The following is a 14,613-nucleotide window of genomic DNA, read 5'->3' on the forward strand; positions in this document are numbered from 1 at the left end:
TTTAATAACATTTTAAAACACTCCTTTAAAATCTAACTGTTCACATAATTTCATTGTTAGAGAGGGACGTTTTAGCAGTGGAACGTTCTCCATGATGAAGGGACAGGTCAGCTCTATTTTAGCTTCTGGGAAGGTAGTAAAAAGTTTTATCTTTATTTTTAATATGCAGGTATTGAAGGGACAGAAGAAGTTAATTTTAATCCAGTTCTGCCTTAGTATTTTTATGTTTCAGGTTTTTAGGATTTTCATTTTTACCACCAGCTTCAATGCTGACAGCTATGTGGGATCCCATAAACGTAACCCTAATCAAGTAATTTTAATTTTGGAGAAAATGTCAGTCACTTTATGTTTTGGCTGTGTGGCTGTTTGTTCTTTGTCAAGATCTGTGCAAGGCCCTGGAACTCCATATATTTATATTTTATGTCTGGAAATCACATTTTACTTCTGGAAAGCATCAAGGGCACGATCCATTGGGCAAGCATGACTAAAATCAAGATTTTGCATATTTTGCATTCGTTTAAATGGGCCTTGCACAGAAGATCTTCCTGATGAGCTATGCGCCCCCCCTTCCTCCTTTGCTTAAGGTCTACCCAGATCCCATTCAAACATGAGTATATTCACTGCTATGTGTCTAAACCTGTAAGCTTGCTTCTCTGTGAAACAAGATCACACCAACATACTGAGGATGGACATATTTGTTTATTCTTGGAGTCACACTTAGACCATCCAGTTCATCTCCATTTGGGTCATGCTGTCATGTGGTGACATTAATATGCAATATTACAAAGATGGCATGAGCTGAAGGCCCACACCCTGTCCCAGACTGATTCCAAGGATTGTCATTCAAATACGTCACATTTGCATGACCAGCTTTTACTTTTACTATGAAATCAAAGCAACAGTGACTTGCCTTTTAAAGCAAGAATAAAGCCCATGGAAATGAGATTCAAACTCCTGATTGCTCCATCCTCCCCCAAAGGGCCAAGGGTCTCCAAGTCTTGAACAGAAGGAATTAAATCTCCGAAAGGACAAAGCAAATAGAATAGAATATACCAACTTTGTCTTGAACCACAGATGCACCATACTCAAATATCATTCATTACCTGTTTCGGTATCTGTCCAAAGTTGTTAATGAATCCTATAGTAGCCGTTTCTTTTAATGGATCGTTTATGTTGTATATGTCCACTTGGCCCTCATAGAAGAGATGATGGAAAACATTTACAGCTTCTACTGCAGGAGGCCCTTGCTGTTTGTAGCCAAATATCAAGTCTATCCACTCGTGCAGGTGAGAACTCACAAAATCGCATTCCAAAGCCTGCAATTCAAAATGTGCATGTTAAATGGAACACAACCTGCTTACAGGTGGCCAAAGCCTTGCTTGCTGAAACAGATGGCGCTGTTAGCCAACACCATGACTAAGTTTCCTTCTTTCTTTTTGACTGCTTTACTTATTTTCCTTCAATTTATAGCCTGCTCTAAAAACATTGCAACTGTTTTAAAAAAGTAACAAAACAAAAACAAAACTTCATTACAGAGTTCTAATAAGAAGGAAGGTGAGAACTTATCAACTGGACTCACTACGTCAATGACATGTTTGATAATCCCAGTGTGCTCAACATGTACAAAAGACATAAAGAGCAAAACGATCAGCCAAAAATGTTTTCTTCCAAACAGAATAGCGAGATTCAGATGGGGGCCAAAAAGGTGTTGTAGTCTCTAACAAGAACATACATTACCTCCCGATGCACTCTGATGAATTCGCGGGGATCCCCTTTAGCCCATGGGGGGAGTATTACATCCCCAAGTTTAGTGCCATTCTGCTTGCAACCTACAAAGCAAAAACAAGGATAAAGAGGGTATTTCCACAATGAAGTGTGCTTCCTGAGAAAGTTTAACAGGACACCTGAATGAGCTCCACAGCGCAAATGAGCAGTTTAAAACGACCAGTCTCCGAAATTAAGACGAAAACATACAATGCTCTTATCTTTATTTAATGGACATCAAAATCCGCTTTATGTTCATCTTTCGACGGTGTCTCTGTAAGAAAGAAATACACCCATGCTATCAAAAGCGGCTTTTCTCACCTAGATCAAAGTTGTTGGAATTGAGTAGCAACTCTGGGAGGTAGAAGAATTCCGGGATAAGCTCCTTGACATCTGCCATATTGTGCTTAGATGCAGAGTACCAGGCTTCACGCACACTGTGGAACATTCTGTCAGCCAAGTCAAAGTGGCCGCCCTGAGGAAGGAAAAAGAGAAGTGCTCTATAAGATGCACTTTTTTCCTCCTAAAAAAGTAAGGGGAAATGTCTGTGCGTCTTATGGAGCGAATGTGTGGTTGATCGCCGGCTCCCTTTCTGGCCCCGCCCCCTTGCCTAAGCCTCCATTGTTGAATGTTCTGCAGACGGAGGCTGTTTGTTTCCCCAGCGACATGTGACTGGCTGATTAGATTATCTGTCTGGAAACTGTAGAAACGGCTCCCTTTCCTTTCCTAAAGAAGCTGAAGAACTGTGAGTTGAACCCCATAAAAACAGGATTTTTTTCCCTTTGCAAAGTAAGCTCAACAACTTTGAGCTGATCCTCAAAAAATGGGGCTTTTCCCCTTTGCAAAAGAAGCTGCACAACTGTGAACTGACCCCCCCCCCAAAAAAACCCCAGGGCTTTCCCCCTTTCCTCCTCTAAAAACTATGGTCTTATGGTCTGGTGCGTCTTATAGAGCGGAAAATATGGAATTAAGGCGTTCCCTACACTGCTCATTACACCTTGGAAGCAAATGGCAGAAGTAAATAGTTTACCTGTAGCCTTAAGAATATCTGTGTAAAGGGTTCCATTCGCACAAGATATGAGGCTACTATCATTGCTGATGAATAATGGGTGCCGTAATGATAAGCTGGAGTTTCACCTGAAAGAAAATGGGGGGGGGGGGGGGGAATAACAGGAAAAGGAAATAGGAAGGAAATGAGGAAGTTTGTGTTAAATTACTAGGCTTAGTCAGTATTAGCTTGCTAATACCAAAACAATCAGTACATCTAAAATTGGTATAGTTAAAAAATTTTCAATGCTTATAATTTGGCACTATAGCCACTTACATTGTTATAGTGCTCAACTAATCATATTTCTTTTTTTTTAAATGTCACACACAGTATTTTATAACACTCTTTTTAGAATTAAATGCTTCAGATTAGACACAACAAGTTTCTCTAGAGACATTTTCACCGATCATTTCTTGAATGTCTTTATCAGTGGAAACATTTCCAAGAACTGATGGAGACAAGCAGGATTTTATAAAATTATTATATTAATTTACCACAGGGGCTCAACTGAATCACAGCAAATTTCCTAATGATAAACCTGTCCTCAGCTTCTTAGCTGGTAAATCTGATGATGTCTGGTGGGATCTCCAGCCCTCAGAAAATCAGATTAAAGGAAAAGCCACAGTACCATTTATTCCATTACATCCATCTCGGATTGTGGATGATAGACGCTTTATTGCACTTACCATTAGGGTCTTCCCAGTCTTTGTAGCGCTTCTTATACTGAGCTAACCTCTCGTCAGTCTGGGCTCCCATCGGTTTGGCCAAGTTTCTAAATGTCTTTGGGTTCGTAAGATCCAATTCCTTTAAAAGCAAACAAGTAGTAAAGTCCATTCTTAAGAAATTTGATTCTCTGACTAATTTAATACATTCATGTGCAACTATTTCTGGCTCCTCTATTCAATATACCGAGATACTGGTTTCTAAAAATGTTGGCAACTACTCTAAATATTTAGCTGCTCAGGCCTGATTTAAAACAATTGTCCCTTTCTCTCATCTGAAGTGCAGATATATCTTTTATTAATCTCTACAAATCACTGCAACATTACTCCAGCCACTGCCTTGAAACACCCACCCCACAACCTACTTCACAGATTAGTTAACAAGGAGTAATATTTGAAAAAGCAAGGCTTCCAGCCCTAATCTGAGTTACTTTTAAGTGCAGGGGTTTAGGCTTCCAAGAACAGGCTTTTATTTTACAAAATGTAAGATTTTTATGTTTACCTCTGAATCATAGTCTGCAAGGATCCACGGGAAAACCGGATACTGCATGAGGTCATTGTAGGATCGGCCAGCCAAAGTGTTTAAGTGCATCAGATACTGGAAATTACTGATTTCACCTCTCTTTGTAGAGAGAGCACACAAAACAGAACAAAACAAAACAGCACTGGTGTTAATTTCCCAGTAACAAAACCAAAAACGTTTCAGTTGTCCACCGCTTTATAAAATACAGAAACTTAAATGTGACAAAGCATTTTGGCCCCAATATTACATGTTCAAATATTCTATTTCAATCCACTATGAAAAGGAAACTTTAAAGCCCTAAATGGCCTTGGCCCAGTATAACTGAAGGAGTGTCTCCACCCCCTTCGTTCTGCCCAGACACTGAGGTCCAGCGCCGAGGGCCTTCTGGCTGTTCCCTCACTGCGAGAAGCCAAGTAACAGGGAACCAGGCAGAGGGCCTTCTTGGTAGTGGCACCCGCCATATGAAATGCCCTCCCATCAGATGCAAAGGAAATAAACAACTATCTGACTTTTAGAAGACATCTGAAGGCAGCCCTGTTCAGGGAAGTTTTTAATGTTTAATGCTGTATTGTGTTTTTAATATTCGATTGGCAGCCGCCCAGAGTGGCTGGGGAAACCCAGCCAGATGGGCAGGATATAAATAATAATTAATAAATTATTATTATTATTATTATTATTATTATTATTATTATTAACTAAACCACTCTTTATACTCACCTCCCACCTTTGTGTAACAGATTTCTCCCCCACTAGGGTGCTCAGCAAGCCAGACCTAAGGAGAAGCAGAAAGAGTCAGTACTCTTGCCATTTAGCAGTGGTATATGAGAGCAATGTTAGCAACTTCATGTAACACAGAGCAAATTTTTCCTTGTAATCCATGCTACCATATTAATTAAAACTGATTTTAAACTATTAAAGAATCGACAGTTGTACCATCCTAGTATCTATGGATCACTATCAATGTCACGAACATGCCAACAAGAAACGGTCACCTCTAACAGTCTAACATGCTTTGATGTTAGAGCTCGTGTAGTGTAGCTGTCTGAGTGCTTCAAGAACAAGCTTTGGTTTCCCAGTCATGGTTTGCTTGGAGCAAGGCAACCACCATGACTCATGGTTCTGATATGATACTAAGCTGGGGATTGTGGTTTGCAGCTCTCACTCTGGCTAGGAGAGGAGCAAAGCGGGAGACATCTAAATATTCATGATGAACCTTTAGCTATGGTTTACTATGATGCGTGAGGGACACCGGTGGCGCTGTGGGCTAAACCACAGAGCCAAAAATTTGCCGATCGGAAGGTCGGTGGTTCGAATCCCCATGATGGGGTGAGCTCCCGTTGCTTGGTCCCTGCTCCTGCCAACCTAGCAGTTCGAAAGCACGTCAAAGTGCAAGTAGATAAATAGGTACCGCTCCGGCGGAAAGGTAAATGGCGTTTCCGTGCGCTGCTCTGGTTCGCCAGAAGCGGCTCAGTCATGCTGGCCACATGACCCGGAACCTGTACGCCGGCTCCCTTGGCCAGTAAAGCAAGATGAGTGCTGCAACCCCAGAGTCGGTCACAACTGGACCTAGTGGTCAGGGGTCCCTTTACCCTTTACTATGATGTGTGAGCACAGTCAATTTCAAGAGAGAAGCCCCTTGCTATTTTATTTGCATTTCTGCTTTTTCTTATACTCCAAATCTCCTCTACTTACACTGGGAAACACATTAAAGACAGTGAAAGTCACCAGGAGGTTCAACTTTTAAAATAGCCGGATGAGTAGAAAGTAGTCAAAACGAATACTGTAAATTCCTTCACTTCCAAATCTATCGCGTGGAATAAAAAAACCACAGACACTCACCCTTGTTCCACACTGGTGTTGGGTCGCTGTCCAGACACAGACTCTGAACTGTCAGTTAAAGATGGAACGACAGCCAGAAACCTTAAAAATAATAATAGGATAATGTAATCAACAAAAATGCCTTTCAATTAAGATTCAGGTGGCGCCTACTGCCAGACTGTTAATGAATTAATTAGGCTGCTGTGTCTATTTTTATTAAAAGTATACATTGCAATGAAAAAACAGTAAAAAGAAAAGTACACCTCAGTTCTAAAAGAGATTTTTGTGCGCATGGGATAGAGAGGAAGGAGGGCATTAAAAGTGTTACTGTTAGCACATAAAGCCCTTAATAGCTGGGAACAGTTTATTTAAGGATCACTTTACCCCCAATATGTGTCCACTCAGCTGCTTGGAAAACATAGCAAGCAAATCCACTTTTGTTCATAATACTAGAAGGTATAAGGCAGGAATGAACAGTTTTTGCAGGTGTCCACAAAGGGAACTGAACAGCAGAGTCCATTCAAAGATCTGCATTGATCCTGTGATCTTGAGTCAAGGGTGACTAAAGAGGTGGTCTAGTTCTGGAGGTGGCACTGAATTACTCTGGTTAGTAAAATCCCAGACTGAAGATCTGTAAGAGGACAGAGGAGACCCCACCTATATTCATGCTGTGTAGTGTTCCCCTTACATGTGTCGCTGGGGTGTCTGAGATTTTCAGCAAATGCAACATCCCTTTCTGCCTACTGAGCTCACTTTTGGTTGATCTTGACATACTGGTTCTTGAGCTCTACTGGTTGGCTGCCCTCTTTCTAAGGCAGGCTGAATTATTGGGAGCAAGTTGAGATGAAATAATTCTCTTGTCTTTGTAATAAGGCTATGTTTAGCATAATATAGGCTAGCTGCTGCGGCGGCCTAATTTTCATCTCACTCCCTGTTAAGAGGAATTCCCACAATGGATGAATGGGCCACAGAAGGGCAGGGGATAATACAGTGTTAAATGTTAACATTTCCTTGTGGTCAATAAAAACTCAATATGGAATTGTTTCTCATTTGTGGTCAAATGTTTACAATTTTTCCTCTATTAATATTCTTGCCTACTATCAATAGGAGAGCATGCTCAACACACAAGCCTAACAGACCCTATTGGTATTGGTTATAAACATCACATTCCCTCAAGCCCTTTTGAAGAGGCAAGCCTTTGCCATGGCTGCCTTGCCAATACGCTTGTTATAAGTACAGTGGTGCCTCGCAAGACGAAATTAATTCGTTCCGCAAGTCTCTTCGTCTTGCGAGTTTTTCGTCTTGCGATGCACGGTTTTCCATAGGAATGCATTGAAAATCAATTAATGCGTTCCTATGGAAACCGCCTTCCCCCGACCTCTTCTGGCGGGCGGCATTTTAAAATCGCCCGGGACAGCGGAGGACTTCTCCGCTGTCCGGGGCGATTTAAAAGCCCCTAGGAAGGCAGGCAGGGGGGACAAAGACTTTTGCCCCCCGCCTGCCTTCAGAAGAGGTCCAGGACAGGCTTCGCGGACCTCTCCGCAAGCAGCGGGAGCGCTCCTTGCGGAGAGTTGCCAGCGCGCCCAGGCTTCGCGGCCCTGCCGCCCGGCTTTGGGAGGAGGCTTTCCCACCCCGCCGCCCGGCTTCGGGACATCGTTCCGATGCCGGGCGGCGGGGGGAGGCTTTCTCGCCCCGCCGCCCGGCATCGGGACGATGCCCCGAAGCCGGGCGGTGGGGGGAGGCGTTCCCGCCCCGAAGCCGGGCGGCGGGGGGAGGCGTTCCCGCCCCGCCGCTCGGCTTCGGGACATCGTTCCGATGCCGGGCGGCGGGGGGAGGCTTTCCCGCCCCGAAGCCGGGCGGCGGGGGGAGGCGTTCCCGCCTCGCCGCCCGGCATCGGGGCATCGTTCCTATGCCGGGCGGCGGAGGGAGGATTTCCCGCCCCGCCGCCCGGCATCGGGGCATCCTTCCGAAGCCCGGCAGCGGGAGGAGGTGTCCCCGCCCCGCCGCCAGGCTTCAGAGGAGGTCCGAGGACAGCGGGGAAGACGCGCTGCGCTTCCCCACTGTCCCGGAGATTTCCCTATGGGCTGTCGTCTTGCGAAGCAAGCCCATAGGGAAATTCGTCTTGTGACGCGCCTCCAAAACGGAAAACCCTTTCGTCTAGCGGGTTTTCCGTCTTGCGAGGCGTTCGTCTTGCGAGGTACCACTGTACTCTTATTATAAATAATATGAATACAAATACCTTTGGTAGACTTTATTCCTCACTCCTTTCTGAAAAGCAAGAAGGTAGTTGCGTCCATCTCCAGAGAATACTTCAACAGCAATTGGCTGCAAAGAAATGGCAGGTTTTAAAAACGTTGTCAAAGCACAGAAGAGTAATTGCTGTGGACTTTCACGAAGCCAAAGTCAGACCTTTTTTACCTAGGTATGAAGCCAACTTACGCCTGCAAACTGTACTTTAATAATCACTCCTAATCCCTTTGTCAGGCTTTACAATGCACCGAAGCTTCCAGACTAAAATGTTTAATAAAAAGACTACAATATATATTATGTGTGGGGTTTTATCCCACCTTAAGCAAGTGGCAGGGTGACGCCAGTGCCTATAAAATATAAAGCTCTTAACAACTTGGAACCAGTTTTCCTATGAGATCGCCTTACTGCGCATGTGTCCACTTGACTGCTTTGATTGGCGGAACTGGCGCTAATACAAGTGCCACATAATACCTGATCCACATTTGTAAGAACTTGATTGTTTAGTGTGGCAACACCTACACTTTGGAACGCCTTGCCTGTTGAGATCAAGCAGGTGCCGTAACTGTACAGTCATACCTCAGGTTGAAGTAGCTTCGGGATGAATATTTTCAGGTTGCGCTCTGCGGTGATCCGGAAGTAACAGAGAGTGTTACTTCTGGGTTTCGCCGCTCGTGCAGATACTCAAAATGACATCACGCACATGCGCGGAAGCAGTGAATCATGACCCACGCAGATCCGGGTTGCGTTCGTTTCAGGATGCAAACAGGGCTCCGGAACGGATCCCGTTCGCATCCAGAGGTACCACTGTAATCTTTTTGGGGCCTGCTAAAAACATTCTGGTTTAGACAAGCCTACCCAGATGCTTAGAAAGGTACGGTATTTTTTAAAGGTTTTAGTATTTCAGCCTTTGTACGTTATAAAGTATGTTTGTGATTTTTTTCTTGATTTTCTTGTTTTTTCTTCTTGTAAATTGCTTTGAGGGTTGTTGTTTTTTTAAAAAAATCAAGTAGTGTGTAAGTTTCATTAAATTATGAAATAAATAAATGAAATATTTACGAAACCCTGCTATTCCCCACTAGAAACAATACCTGTAACAGGTATCTTCTTTTGTGCACTTCCTTAATATCCTCGTATGCAAAAATACTGCATGTCCTTTTGAGTTGACTTGGACCCTGTCGGGCTCCTCTGGGTATAATTGGCTCATGCATACTGTAGAGAGTAAAAGGTAGGAGAGAAACTATAAATATAAGACTATACATAGCAAATCTGATTTCACCCACTCATATTCCATAGTCATATTTGGCTTCATAAACCATTACGAGCATTGTCAAAACTATGATACAATAACTATAGAGTCACATACAGATTTTGCATATTTCTATTTTAGGTGCAGTGTTGTTTTTGGAGATGCATTTAAGAGCTATAGTCAGGAGGGTTTTTTATAGGTCTGATGCTGTAATCCTTTCTAACAGGGATACATTTTTTTCTCTTACAATTTCAAAGAATGTCACGCCTAACTCACTTTAGAGGCAGGGTTTCAATGTCCCGTATTTCTCTGGTGGCGGTCATAGTATAGCCATCAATCACATAAAAGTGCTCTTTGCCAAAGAGGAGGAGCCCCTCACTGGTGTCTAGGCCTTGAACCCGAGCACAGCGGTACATGTGTTGAATCTGTAATATAAGAACATATTTAATGAAAACATGATGAATAAATAAGGATATGTACATGACTATGATCATAGTGCTTTCAAATTGCTAGGCTGGCAGGAGCTGGGACAGAGCAACGGGAGCTCACTCCGTCGCAGCGATTCGAACCGCCAACCTTCCAATCAGCAAGCTCGAGAGGCTCAGTGGTTTAGACCACATCACCACCCTGCCACCCTGGAGGCCATATCAACACTCACAAACAGCATTTAAAACTCAATCTGAGAAAAAATGACTGCAACTGAAGATTTAATGAGAAGAAAGGAAAGCCCTCAAAGGACCATTTAGACCAAGGGAAACTTGAAGTCTTTAAGAGGGATAGCTATTTATATGGAATGAAATAAAACCAAGGCCAGTTGTGTCTTCTTGGAGGTTAGGCTTGTATGGCAACCCTGAAGAAAACTAATCTGGTCATTTAGTTGAAATTGGAGATCCTTGTCTTGACTAACAGAGTTTCATGTAAGAGAATAGTTGAGCAATGGTTGTGTTGAAAGCTTTGCATGATACTATGGACCTGAATAACCTGCCCTTGGATCCATGCATTTGACAGATGGATAGGCATAAAAATCCAACATAGGAAAATCAGTGCTAAGCTACTATAACTGCAACATGTTATGGGGACTACCTTTAAATAAGATGCTTGAAGAGGATGAAATAAGGCAGTATCAACAGGACCTGAATGTGTTTAATTCTGGCTAGATTGTGACTTATCACTCCCCTTTCTGCTCGTCAGATATGATAAAGGAAAAAGGCATGCCAAAGGACAAGGAATGGTAAAAATATAAAGAGCAACCCATTGATTTAATTTTGAAATGCAAGCACCAGCATATAAATAACCTCTGCCCTATAATGTTCTTTTTGATTAAATTATAGGAGGAGAGGGTCCTGTTTATTGCCAAGACAGAATGAAAAAATGGAAGTGATTACTGCAGTACAAGCAACACTTCCCAGTTGTTATTTTCTTGCATCAGTGGTGCCTGGGGACCTGCCCTTCATGTCCTCATAAACTAGGAAGCCACAATGACACTGAGTGAGGATGAATGCAAAGACAACAAATCACCTCGAGAGGTCTATTTATTCCACGCATAATCTGACATTCGAGAGGAGGCAATGTGAAAACTTTCCCAGCCATTGTCATGTTGATTCTACGGCGTATACTAAGTTTTCATCTGCCAGTCAAAGGCATTTGCAACTCATACAAACTATGTTCTGGCATCCAAAATTGGATCCTCCCCTTTTGCATGCCAGAAAATAAGGATTTGAAATTGTACAAAGAACTATTACATAATGCTTATTTATAATGCTTCAGAATAATAAAACTGCATACACATAGCATTAAGGAAATATTCTACTGCCTTCCATAGAGTGAGATTTATGCAGCTGGTTGTAATAGACAAGCAAGAGGCATCATGGCAGCTTTATCAAAAAGCATTTGAACAGGGTGCAGAGCAGGGTCTCAGAAGGGATGAAGCCTGGAGAAAGTTCTGAAGGCCAGTTCAAGGGCCTGAGATTCCACACACCTGTGCTACAGTATTGCACACCTTGGAAAGATAGGCCAGTTCTCTCTATGTGGATGCATTTTTGTTCCAAGAAAACCAAAATAGGTTCCTACAATAGCAAAGCTGAATTTGTATATTTTTCTTAAGAGTATTGTTTCCAAACTATGCCAACAACAATATGACATTTGTTTTAAATGAGGACACTCATCACTGAAAGCAACAGACATTTTCCAAGGTAAGGCTATTTATTATGAGCATTCTCAACAGCACTTCAGAACCTATTATGTCAATGTTTCATAAAACTGTTTCCCAACCACAATTAAACATGCTCATACAAACTTAAGGAACAAAGGTACTCTAGTAATTCACTGAATTTTAAGGCTGAGTTCCAATTTAAAAGTGTTTGCCAGGTGAAAAAAAAAGAATTATTCTTATATCAAAGGTATAAAAAGAAGAAGAGCTTAACTGAAGGTTAAATCTACAGAGGGGCTCTGTCACCATGTAATTAACAATTCTGCGTTTGAGTTAGGAAACTATGGGTTTTATCCAACAGGTCAGCATGTTCATGCAAGGACTTCCACTTGCGTACTGGAACTTCCCCTCTCTCCGCCCCTTCCCCCCCATCTGTTTTGAGGCTTCCCCTCTCCAGAACCGATTTTTGTTTTTTGGGGGGGGGCGGTTGGGGACAAGAGGAGAGGGAATTCCACTGCATAAGTTGGAAGTCCTTGTGTGAACAAGACAACTTAGCTGGATACAATGCATGACATTTTGGTGAGATATCACACACGCGTACTCCACAACCCCTCTATGCCATGTTCATTTTGAATGATGGATGAACTGCTTCGGAGACTAGAGGCACTAGAGAAGCCTCCACACAACAGCTTGCTAGGTTCAGTAACTGAGAGACCAAAAAGAGCATTAAATGCTGGCTTATACCTTCTCCCCTTCTTCGAGCAGTCGAAGCAAAGTTGTGTTATCGGTTTTCTCCTCTTCATCTATAGAGCTGCTCTCAGCTATTTGATCCTGCAGCTGCTCCTGACTCTCCTCATCACCACCATCAGGTGCGGAACGAGATCTCTTCAGTGGCGGTTTAACAAGGCCTGCATGAAGCAATCAAACCAGCAGCACATTTGTCTGTAAGTCACTGAACTTTGTGTGGTACATGAGCAGCGCGGCATACTCTACTTAAAGCCCACCCCAAATCCTACAGCTAAAAACTGGTAGAATTTCTGCACGACCAGCTGAGTCTGCTGAGAACTTGCAGGCCAAGGGCAGTCAATGGATAACGGTCCTTGCTCAGGCATGAAGGTGATCTCAGATAAGTCACACACTCTCACTGTTTGTTGTGGGGCTAAAACGAGATAACCCCCCAAGCTCCCAGAGGGGGGACTGAGAATCTGAATGCAAGTTTAGGTCATACAGGCTGTTCACATGCTATGTAGTGCCAGTGTTTCCCAACCTTGTGCCTCCAGATGTTTTTGGCCTACAACTCCCATCATCCCTAGCTAGCAAGACCAGTGGTCAGGGATGATGGGAATTGTAGTTCAAAAACAGCTGGAGGCACAAGGTTGGGAAACACTGAATTGTAGTCAAGGGGAATGGGAAATCAAAGGAGGCATGCCCACCTTTACAAACACACTGTGCTGATACATAGGGATAATTAGTGAATCTGATCTTTACAAATTCCAATGTGAAGTGACCTGGTCAATATGAAGTGACCTCTTCGACTAAATACACTAGCAGAACTTAAGTGTCCTCAGGTTTTCCATTCCTCTGAATGCTGCAATACAATTCTCAGCACACTAAACTATCAAATTATGTTTTAAAATGCATGTTTTGCAGGAAAGCATTAAAAATATATATAATTTAAAACATTCAAATGCAATTTTATGCATCTTTTTTCCTACAACAACAAAAAATTCTAGATGCAAAAGTGACTGGAACTTGACCAATTCCCTACTGATAGGGAAGGACTACTAGACAAGACAGATTCAAATCTTTCTTAATCAACAGTTTTAGCATCTTTGGGGTGAGTCACACATTTATGGAGGCCACTAAAGTATTACAATGGCCACAATTCACATATCAGCAGAAGTCGGGTCTGCTGAAGACTTCTGCCTTGTCCTAAATAACCTATGAATGTAAAAATTGTGAATGTCTGCCAGCACACTCAAGAACAGCTTGCTGCTTGTGCATACTTCCCTATAGGGAAATACAACATAAATAACTTCAACTTGTCAAGCATGCCTAAGCATACAGAGATATGTGCGAAAATACCCACCTTTAACTCTTGCAATAGTATCTTCCCCATGTTCTGGCTCCTGCTGAGCAGTTTCTCCTTCAGAGCTCTCTTCGACAGTGTCTTGGAAGACAGCAGGGTTTCCAGAAGCCAGGCGCATGTAATATTCTTTGCTGTCATAGCTTATAGCTCTTCGGTAGCGCGCAGGTTTCTTTAAACAACAACAGAATAAAAACGTTTGGCAAAACCAACTCAAACATACCCTAAATATAAATCTATGTTCAGAACCTGCTAAGTGTTGTAGCTGGAGGCAGCCAACTGTAAACTGATTAAGTTTCCAATAGGCAAATCAGCTAGATTTGGAATGAACCTATTGTTGCTGGAAAGATGATCAAAAATTAAATGCTGCTCGATGAACGTAAAAGTTAGCAAAATGTGTTCGGTGCTTTGTGAATCATCACAAAAGAACTGGCATCTCATCATTTCCAATATTGCACCCAGCCATTTCAGGTATTTTCTTTAAACACTGAAATGTTAACCAAAGTGCAAGGATGTAGAGAAACTGATGGGGATTAATTTAGACCTATTATTAACTCCCACACTATTACTTTAATTATGATATTACAATTCTATGATTTTATGATTATGCGCAGAGAATGGGGGAGGCAGGAAAGCTATCATAATTTGTTCATATGGATGTGGTGCTCAAGAACCAAAGTGTTGTTTGGTGTTAGCTCACACAATATACATGCTATGTTTCTTTTTCTATTTATTGGGCTGCAATCAAACACAGCTGCATGCTCCCTAATGGCCAAGGTCTCATGACCAAAACTAAATGTTGAGTGCAATGGTAAAAGTGGATCTTTTTTGGGGGGAAGGGAGGGATTTTGCATTTTTGCCAAAGCTCCGATCATGTTTTACAGGAACTTCACAGTTCATCAAAGAAGAAAAAACGTTTTCTGGAATGCTATAATGTTTTACCAATTTTCTATTTTAGTCCACTTCTCTTCATTCTCATTACTAGTGAAATACACCTGTGGAGTTTC

At 42.4% G+C, this 14,613-nt stretch overlaps 1 protein-coding gene across 5 annotated transcripts in view; it reads right to left on the minus strand.

The window, feature by feature from the left end:
• WDFY3 (WD repeat and FYVE domain containing 3) overlaps window positions 1–14,613 on the minus strand; it is a 128,707-nt gene that overhangs the window by 16,564 nt on the left and 97,530 nt on the right. For all 5 annotated transcript variants that reach the window (XM_081924725.1, XM_081924723.1, XM_081924724.1 and 2 more), the window contains 13 exons: window positions 13,610–13,778; window positions 12,265–12,428; window positions 9,648–9,796; window positions 9,214–9,334; window positions 8,115–8,200; window positions 5,897–5,977; window positions 4,775–4,829; window positions 4,037–4,156; window positions 3,499–3,616; window positions 2,795–2,901; window positions 2,086–2,239; window positions 1,738–1,829; window positions 1,104–1,316 (listed from right to left, as the gene is read on the minus strand). In XM_081924725.1, the coding sequence (XP_081780851.1) occupies window positions 1,104–1,316; window positions 1,738–1,829; window positions 2,086–2,239; window positions 2,795–2,901; window positions 3,499–3,616; window positions 4,037–4,156; window positions 4,775–4,829; window positions 5,897–5,977; window positions 8,115–8,200; window positions 9,214–9,334; window positions 9,648–9,796; window positions 12,265–12,428; window positions 13,610–13,778 (1,629 nt within the window). The remainder of the gene's footprint in view (window positions 1–1,103; window positions 1,317–1,737; window positions 1,830–2,085; window positions 2,240–2,794; window positions 2,902–3,498; window positions 3,617–4,036; window positions 4,157–4,774; window positions 4,830–5,896; window positions 5,978–8,114; window positions 8,201–9,213; window positions 9,335–9,647; window positions 9,797–12,264; window positions 12,429–13,609; window positions 13,779–14,613) is intronic.

Source organism: Podarcis melisellensis, assembly GCF_964234715.1.
Source record: "Podarcis melisellensis genome assembly, chromosome: 9".
Lineage (NCBI taxonomy): Eukaryota > Metazoa > Chordata > Lepidosauria > Squamata > Lacertidae > Podarcis > Podarcis melisellensis.